The sequence below is a fragment of the Ptychodera flava genome, chromosome 6 (assembly GCF_041260155.1).
Source record: "Ptychodera flava strain L36383 chromosome 6, AS_Pfla_20210202, whole genome shotgun sequence".
Classification (NCBI taxonomy): Eukaryota; Metazoa; Hemichordata; class Enteropneusta; family Ptychoderidae; genus Ptychodera; species Ptychodera flava.
Window position 1 is genome coordinate 8,149,520 of NC_091933.1, and position 10,162 is coordinate 8,159,681.

At 37.3% G+C, this 10,162-nt stretch overlaps 1 protein-coding gene across 1 annotated transcript; it reads left to right on the top strand.

Annotated features, from left to right (window-relative positions):
• Positions 1–3,861: 3,861 nt before the first annotated feature.
• On the top strand, positions 3,862–9,808 carry LOC139134723 (uncharacterized). Its single transcript, XM_070701695.1, has 2 exons — positions 3,862–4,413; positions 5,524–9,808. Exons 1-2 carry the CDS (start codon positions 3,873–3,875, stop codon positions 7,185–7,187), a joined length of 2,205 nt encoding a protein of 734 aa, XP_070557796.1. The 5' UTR covers positions 3,862–3,872; the 3' UTR covers positions 7,188–9,808.
• The last annotated feature ends 354 nt before the right edge of the window (positions 9,809–10,162 follow it).

Below are 10,162 nucleotides of genomic sequence, written 5' to 3' on the forward strand. Positions count from 1 at the left end.
TCTTTGTTTCCTTATGTGTGTATTGTACAGATTAGAAAAAAAAACATCAGAAGTAAACCCGCTATGTGCAATTCATATTTAATTCTGATATTTTATTGAGTCAATTTCGTGCCCTTTGTAAGGTATATTTACTTTCTATGGAGGTAGTCGCTGTTGCAAGGCTAGCTTACCGACATGTCAATATGGTATAGATCATAATGGAATATGAATACCCTTTCAAGACACGAAAGATCGTGTAACTTTCAAAAACCTTAGTATTGTAATTTAGTCATGGTCTTTACACATTTAATAAATAAATGCTTATCTCGTATGACTATTTGTCTCGTATTAAAATCTGAATCAACTATACACCCAAATGCATTCAAACGACATATATAATCCACTTATAAAGAATGACAAAATGGATGCTTTGAGCAGAAGTTAAAAGTCTCAGTGATCGCAAGATGTAACCTATGCACTTACAAAACTAACTGTAGTTATCATCTGATTATCACAAGACTTGAGTGGGAAGAGGCGTACATATAGTTTACCGACAAACCACATTACATTTACAATTACATGGAAAACAATCTAGTAAATATGTTCATTGATAATAGCTTGAAATGCTTTTGCAGTACCCGATAATCATCAATGACAGTAGATAGCTAGCTAGATAAATAGATTATAATCATCATGACAGTGTGACAATTATCATGACAATATGTGATAATCATCATGGCAATAGGTGATAACCATCATGAAATTATCTGAAAATTGTTAAGAAAAGGTGTGATAATCTTTATCTTGATTTCTGTAATTTGTAGCGTAAGAAATACAAAACTGATGAAGTACTTAATTCAAGGAAATAAGAGGACAGAGCACAATGGGACAATCTCATTCGTAGTATCGCCTGACTCCATTTATCAGTTATGGTTTTGATTCAATCCCCCCTCCCCAATTTCTGATTTCAATGAATGCATTATCACACTGCCCTCTCAAAAAGGATATTAAATATTCGTAAACAAAACAATTCACCCAGTAGAGCTTTTAAAGCATGGAAGGACGTCCATCATTACTGGCAGTATTATAACACTTTCTTGCTGAAGCTCTCTACAGTGCTCTGACAATGAACAACAATAGTGTTTACGAAAGCTTTGGAAAGGCATTTAAATCTAAAGTGTAACATATATTCCGATTTTACTTCCTCACTGGGAATATCACGCCATATAAACTTAGCGACATAATGAAGATGAAAAAACTGCACAAACGACTATCTAAAATGTAACAGGATCTGTAAGTCATTTTTTCGCTCTTGTAATGCTTTTGAAGCTAATATTGTAATTAACGTCTCATTGAAATAAGGGCTAAAGAAACGTTATCATTTAAATTGTGCTACAAAACCGATTCTCATCATCGGTAAAAACAAATCGTCCAGAAATGATTTGCATATACGTGAGACGACAAGGTGCAGGTCGTGCGAGCGTACGTGTGTACGTGTACGGGTACGGCGCTGCGCGCGCGTTTTTCCGTGTGAGCAAGGAAAAATGCGGTCGATGTAACAGCTTGCATTTACGTTAATGAAGCCAAAGTCCGACCAAGATCTGGTGAGGTAGCTTATTCAATACGTTCTGTCGTTGACATTTCAAAGGGAACGTCATTCAGTTATCATGCAATTTTCTTGTACATCTGTCAACATCAAAGTTCGTATTGTCATATAAGCTTAGTTTCTGTAGACTATCAATTCAGAAGTACCGAGTGTACCCGTGGTTAGAGCAACATGATTTCCTTCGTGTAAGGTGACAATTTTTTGACTCTCGGATTTTGCATGGGCAGTCAAGGTTGATCATTGAAAGTTACTTGTTACCATAACGAAATGGTTCATATTGCTAATGGAAAAGCGCGACACTGTACGTGCTGGACATAATAAAGAGAAGTGGCAGAGAATGCCTTGCGGTAGGGCATGCAATACTGATCACAACATCACTAGAAGGCAATCTAGGTTATTCACTTCACAGCGATGCGGTGGCAAAAATCCATAGTAAAATTTTGACCTCGTCTTTTTCCATACAAACTATTCCACTTCCTTGCTATTACCGAATACAGAAATATGACAGCGTGGAACGTCGTACGCATTGGCTAAATTATGAAGAACTCGTGTATCAGTGATAGCGATCTGGGAGTTATGGTCAATCAACTACTTGATTAATCAATATTGCTGGTGCGACCCGCCAAATTCCCATTTGTATATATTATTTTTCAATGAAGTATTTTATCAACGTCCGATGTGAAATTTGTGACTGAGTAGAGACGTCTCCAGGTTGAGAAATATAACTAACGTTCGTCGACGTTTTCGCTAAATAGCTTCTTGTCACTGCCATTGTAAGATCGTGAAGAATACTGGAAAACTATGCTGCGCGTTACGTCTTTTACCTTATGAGCTGCTAACGAGTACTTTGATTTGGGCGATTAAGGCAAGCGTTGATGATCGGTTGAACAAATTAATGAAGGGTAATATGGATGGCAATTAACAGATATGGACCGTATATAATAGGCACACACTCGACACAGTTAAGGCTTGTAGTATGATAAAAGTTTAATACGTGACATTTATTTATTATTTATTTATTCATAACTTTTAGACGAATAATGCCTGCAGTACCCGGTGGTTCGACTGAAAAATTAGGGAGATTGTTCTAAAAAGAGTCAGTCCAACTGCAAACACAGAAGCAACACGTACAGTGCGGGAACACATCAGGATCACGCATAGATAATTTTATAAAGGAGGCAGTTTAACCAGTACTCTTGTCTTCTAACGTTCTTTATTTAAAATGTACCGACGTTTCGCCAACACACAAGTTGCCTTCTTCAGGTTCAAACAGCTTACTGAACTTTAATTTTTAGTCACAGCGCTTTTCAATGTTTTTAAATCACAAGTGATTTTTAATTTCGTTTCTTACTACTATAGGTTTTGTTTTTTCGCTCACTGTAGTTCCAGTTTTTATAAGTATTGTAATTTTCATTTGATTTCGATTTTATCCTCAGTTTACCTTGTACCGGGCTGATTTTTACTTTTGTATGTGCTCACTTTTATTTGTCAGCTTTTACCCTGATGAAGAAGGCAACTTGTGTGTTGCCGAAACGTCGGTGTATTCTAAATAAAGATTATTAGAAGACTAAGAGTACTGGTTGAACTGCCTCCTTAATAAAATTATCTATGAAAAATTGGTTCATGCTTTCGTAACATCCAGACTGGATTACTGTAACAGCTTGCTTTTCGGTTTACCCACAAATGAAATAAGGAAACTACAACTGGTTCAGAACTCCGCTACACGCTTGGTTTCAAAAACTAAGAAATCAGACCACATTCAGCCAGTCCTGCGTAACTTGCATTTGCTTCCTGTTCACATTTCATTACTCGTAATTACAAGATTTTGATTTTCGATCCTCATAATTACGATATTTTAGTACTCGTAATTACGAGAATCAACATAAGGGGTCTAGTCAACTGTATTTTAAACACAATATGAAACTGACAACATTTGAAAATTTTCATGTACAGGCAATGATCATCAGTTGACCGAAATATCACCTAGAATGTAAAATATGAGATCACTCGACTTTGTCGAAAATTGCTACAGTATAGGCATTGAAAGACCAAAGCTTATACAATACAGAGCGCAATATACATTTTTACCACAGTATACTTCTTTCACCTTTCATCACCAGTTTATTCCAAAATATTTCCAAGCCTAATTAATGTAGAGTGTCCCTCATAACGCCTCAATTTTATCGACGTGACTTTGGAGAACTTCGACTTCTAATCATGTCGTCAACGGTACTGATGAAACCTCCGTTCTATTTTGTTGCTCCATTTAGGCCAAGTTCAAACCACAATGAAGTTGCTTTGGACCTTCATACACATCGCTCTGCTCATTAATAGGCACAGTTGTATTCCAAGAATTTCAATGGAGAGTGGCGACATTGTCGACGATAACACTACTCATGCGCACATCACTCAAACAGTTTCAGCTTCCCCTACCACAAGTTCAGGAAACAGTGATAGTTATTACGTTCAAGACTTTGTCGCGATTGACAAAGATACGCTGCTATGTCTCTATCCAGGCAGTGACCAAAGACTCGACTCGTGTCTTACGCCGACTGGGTCTATCTGTAACGGTATGAAGACTGCCAAATTACATGAAAAAGAAATCGTCTTGTGTAGTTGCCAACCTCAATGTCTGCTAAGTGAAGACTGTTGTTATGACTTCATGGATGTGTGTATACGTAACAGCGAGAATCCGCCGACTCTGGACGATCTGTGGCCATCTAGTTACTGTCTGTCGAGGCCAGATATGTACGATATTGTGATAATTCATAGATGTCAGAGAGAATGGTCGGATGATGAGTTCAGAAAAAAATGCGAGAAGACTAATGGTAAGAGAACATAATCTTCATTCAGTTAAATATGTCCGTATGATATTCAATTCTCAACATAACGGTGGATATAAGTGGCAACATTCTTTCACATAAGTCGACAGTGACACAGAGGTTTGTAAGGCTAGAGTAAATAGCTAGACTCACCCTTGCTGCAGTTCCGTGGCCCACAACTTTCCACGACGATTTGGAGGCGTCGGAAATATTGGCCGACCATACTAAATCGCCGGAGAGGTTCACTTCAATACCGTTTCCGAATATTTGTGTCGGGTAATATGTGTATGTACGCTATACATATGTTTTGCAAAATGGAGCTTTTTGGATCAGTTACCGTCTAAGTCAGTCAGTCAGTTCTTCGAGTAATCACAAAATGATACTGACAATGTACATGTCTTTAATCACACTGTTCTTGGTATTGAGTTTGACAGTAGTTGGGCTGGGATTCTAATATTAATAATGTATTCAAGAAAGACCTTGATGAAAGGTCATGTTGTTAGTGTGTAGCGCTATTTTACAAAAACGAATCTACAAACTTCAAAAAAACCAGTAGCGTCGTTTTTAGTGTTGATGTCACAGAGTCGATCAAAACTATTTTGTTCACGTCATAGTTAGCAAATGACATAGATTTTAATTGAGTGTTTGTGGCTGTGCAAACTTTTAAAGTTTTTTATGGTCTTATGCACTTGATTACTGTATTTCAATCAGTTCCGCTGTGTATCCGATATGTATACTTTCAATATCTACGTATGCATGCATGTACGCATGTATGCATACATATATGCATGCATGCATGCATGCGTGCATGCATGCATACATGTATGTATATGTAGGTAGGTAGGTAGGTAGGTAGGTAGGTATAGTAGTAAATCTCGCCGTAGAATTGTAAACCAAACGATTAACAAACAATCAAAACAATTTGCGACTGGCATTACAATCACCATACTCAACATGTCGCGCTTCCAAGTCATTACCTTGCTAAAAAAGTAACATGAACGGCTGGTCAAACATGTAATGAAGTGCTTGTGTTAGCCTACACGTATCTTCTCAACGTATGCATAAATGACTTTCTGGAAATCCAAATTCATTTTGTCGATCCTTTTTGTGTTTCAGATACGTCTGTATTAGACCTAACACCGGTGTTCACATTATCTGACCATGACGTGTATCAAAATATTTACTGTGCCGTTTGCAACGGAATCGACCCTTCAGCAGTGCAGTTTTTACCGTTGCAGTGGTCCTGCGACATACCACGACGCACGAAAGCCGAGATATGGCATATACTGAGACAACACAACATTTCGTCAGCGATTGCAACGGTCCAGAAGATTCCAGACTGTAAACTCACAGTTGGCGTCCCCAATGACGTCCAGGAAAAGTTGCCAATTTGTGTGAATTACATAAAAGAATGCCCATCAGACTTTGGGGATCTAAATTTGGTCCAGCGATGTCAAAATTTCACGGCAAATATTCAAGTTGGTTCAGCGACATCTATTAGATTTGCTCTGCGCTTTTACAAGAATATTCATTGCGCACTTTGTAATGAGCCACAAGTCAACCTTTCCGAAATTTTCTGCGGCATTCCTGCAGATTACACGGGTTTCCAACGACTTCCCTCATTTAACGTTCTCTTCGACTTCACCGCTCAAGGATTTCAACGTGTCTTTGCACATGGAGACTACTACACAGAACAATGGAACTGTGACCACGATGAAATGTTTGACATGTTTTTAGAAAAGTGTGTAAAGAAAGTCCGTTATCCGCAAAGTGAATTTGAAAACCGGGCGTCTATTGTCAACACAAGATCAATGTCCCGTGATATGATATCCTGGTATATTTTATTGACTTTTCACATTTCCTTTCCATCCCAAAACGTCCGTCCTGCCTTGACTGAGTTTGAAAGGAACGTTACGTCATTCATACGCAGATCATTACCACTAAACAATATGATCAGTATTTCTGAATCGGAATTACAATTATTTAACGCACAGGATGCAACGATTACACTTAAAGTCGACGTGGAATCCACCTCTAACGTCTTTACGGAAGAAATTTTGCCATCAGCGTGTATGAGAACATGGGCTGACTCAGAATCAGAAGTGTCAATGGTTGGTGCTGAGATTCAATCTGTAACCTTTGAACTGCCGAATGGTAATTGTAGTAACATGACGGATAGAGTCACACTCAAAGGCAGCATTTTTGAGTACAATAACGAAACCTTGAACGAAGATGAGGTGGCTAATATTACATGGCACCCCGTGTTCACTTTTTCACATTTTATGTCCAAATCATGCTTTTATGAACGAGAAAGTTCCAACTTGCAAAACATCGCTATTGAAATGGTGATGTGTATTTCTAAAAGCGATGAAGATGACGAAACGCCGTTTACATGTGCAAATGGGGTAATTTTGAAACTTGCCGCAGACGACTTCGAAATAACAGAAGGTATTCTTGTTGTTGATTCATCTATTTATCCAGAGGATCAGTTTGTCCTATCGGATGATCAGTCCTACGCTTATATATGTCATATCAATCAAAAGGTAGCGTCGTTTTGGAACACAAGTTCAAAGACAAAACTAAAACAGCTTTTAACTCTTATAGGTTGTATTTTATCCATCATCTATTTGGTCGTATCAATCATTACGATATGTGCATTTAAACAAATGAGAACCCGCCCTGGTAAGATTATCTTGAATTTGGCAATAGCTCTTGTCACAGTCCAATTGCTATTTATTACAGTGATGGACGTAGTTCATATTCTTGGTTGTGTAAGATAACTGCTATTTTCTCTCACTATTTTTGGCTTTCTGCGTTCTGTTGGATGAGTGTCATGGCAACTGACATCATTACATGCGTACTCACTTGACGGGACATATCTCTGGAGACGGGAAAGTGTTCGTCTATTACTCTCTCTATGCCTGGCTTTTACCGTTTGTGTTCGTTGGAATCTGTGTCATAATGGATAATTTTGCACCAACTGATATCAGATTGGTTACAGTGAAGGTCCTATATGTTGGATTGGTCGACTTACTTCCTTAGTCGTTACTTTTCTGGTCCCCGTTGGTCTGATTCTGCTCTACAACACTATCTGCTTTCTGTACACCATTTGGTCGATGTTCACATCCGAAAGGAAAATGAAACATCACCGTCAGAAATCATACACAACTAAGCACGTGATATTCTCTATAAAAATGTCAACTGTTATGGGACTGACTTGGATTATTGGGTTTCTCGATGGATTCCTACAGAGCGGTGTCTTAGATTATATCTTTATAGTTGCGAATACCTTACAAGGAGTTTTCATTTTCTTAGCGTTCTTGATGCGCTTGCGCACAGTTGGTCTATACTACAATGCCTGTTGCAGGAAAGTAAAAGAGAATCAGACCGTATGTGACATGCACCATTTTACCGATAAATCGACTATTTAAGACGAGCTGGTGCTTGACAATTTTCTTTTAGATCTGAAAGCTAACAGAGCCAGAAAGGGCCAACAGCGTAGTATTTTTAAGACTTCAGGACCAACTTCACCACAATAACCCTCGTAAAACTAGAGGGTGACATAATGAACCATGATTGTGCGTGTTTTATCCATCTTTTGTTGCTGTACTAAATAATGGTAGAGGAATTTCAGAGTTCACAATTAGACTGAGAGGCCGAGCCTTGGTGGTGGTTTGCGGCATTGCCTGTTGGCCTAAAGTTCTTTCCCACAGCTTATCCTAGCAATGTTAAGACGGTCTGGTAGTCAGCCAACGAAATTCAAAGTACGTGTATGTTGTCGAAAGTCTTTCGAGGCAGACGTTCCGATTTGTGTGTTTTCTTGAAAATAAAGTTTATTAATTAGTAAAAAGGATAACAGTATTTGTTGTTTCCCTTAAGAAAACGCAAATAAATTTTTCATGAATGTTTTCTTGTCAGTCAGTTTGTTGCATTTTCATTTTTATGTAGACATCTGTAATACAATTTTAAAGTGGCAAATGTACACCTTGATAATTGTTTGTATAGTATTGTAAAGCGTCATTTCAATCACGTTATTTAAAACTGTTTTGCCCACTTTGCGGGGTTTGCTTTTAATTTCAGTAATGAAAAGGTGTAGTCGAGGATATGTGTAGTTTGAATTACCAAAACAAAGTATAGTAAGTGTAAGTATTTTTTTCTGTACTAAAGCACTCGATGTTTGGGTACGATCGTTAAAATGTGAGCAGTTAAAAAGTGGTGAAATTTGAGAATGTCTTGAAATCATGAAGTAAGAGAGATTCAATGCCTCATGGCAAAGTTTTGATAGTGAATACTCTTGCATTATCCCACCTTTTATATCCAGCATCGATAACTGTGGTACCAGAATATGTCATTAAAACAGGTTAATGTACAAGTTTATTACAAAGCGCCTTAGAAAACTGGCCAAAAATGTGTTAACTGTGTCATTACATGAAGGAGGCTGTAATATGCCATTCTTTAAATGGAAAGTGATTGCACTTATGTTTATGTGGATTGTACGCTTGACTGATGGGTTGTAATGCGTGTTGGAAGAATTACCCGCTTTATTTGATTCCTGTTCGGATTCTTCAATTTTCATGGATGTATTCTCAAATACTAGTATTTTTCCACTGAGCCTATTGTATCAAGATTATCTTTTTATCGACATGGTTTGAAAGCATCGAACTTATATCCCATCCTTGAATGACGTTAACATTACTCTTATACCATTTTGTGAAACTTTAAATATTATATCTGTGTTAATGTAAAACGTAGTGTAGAATACATAGAAATTTAGAATAAGAAAGTGCATTTTATGAAAATGAAGACAGGAGATTATATAGATTTCTAGTAAGTTGTGTCATGCCAGTACTTTGAGCTGGCAATATGAGTGAGGACAAATCATCGATAGGAAGGGTGTTTGGACTTTAGCTCATAGAGTTACAAATGAGAACGATGAGCATTTAATTGGAAATCCTTGCATGAGAAATGTATAAATAATATAAAACTGTATCTTTGGAAAATGAGAGATAATACATTTGCAGGTTTTTTAATGTAAAAGACACAGCTCATCATTGCCATTTTGACTGTATCGTCGCCAAAGAAGTATGGGGAATTGTAGAAAACATTGGGCATTGGCTATTTAACTTACATCGAGCTTTTAGTTGGCAGAATATTGTACTTGGGATTGAAATGAATCATAAATTTGAAAGATGAATCTGGTTATTTTGATAGCAAAATGGTCTATTTACAAATTTCATTGTCTGGAATTACGTGAGTCTCAATTGCGAAACTCGGTACATGATGAGCTAGAGCTGAGGATAGTAACTTGTTTAGTTTTAACGTCTGTATGTGTATATGTTGCTGTGGCAACTTGTGGTGTAACTTTTCCATAAGTGGTAATAAATAGGTGTCATTCATGGACAAACATTGTATTTTTTTCTGTGTGGTTGCGCCTGATGATTATCCATCAGTGGAAAATTATCGTGCCTTAGACGCAGCATTTGCAGAGTTTCATAGTATTTTACAAAAAGAGACAGAAGAATGCCTTATTAGAGCAAGAGCCAGTTAGATGTAAAAAGAATGAAAAGCGCAAACTAGTTCTGAGCTAGAAAGATGAATTAGCACTAAGAAAAATATTTTGAAACTTACAGAATGCGAATGAAATCAATGACTTAGACACTATTTAAATGAAGGCATTAACTTTATATATTTACAGAATTTTGAACAGGGAAAAATCACAGGCTCTTAGCTTTGACGATTTTACGAAAAAAATGTG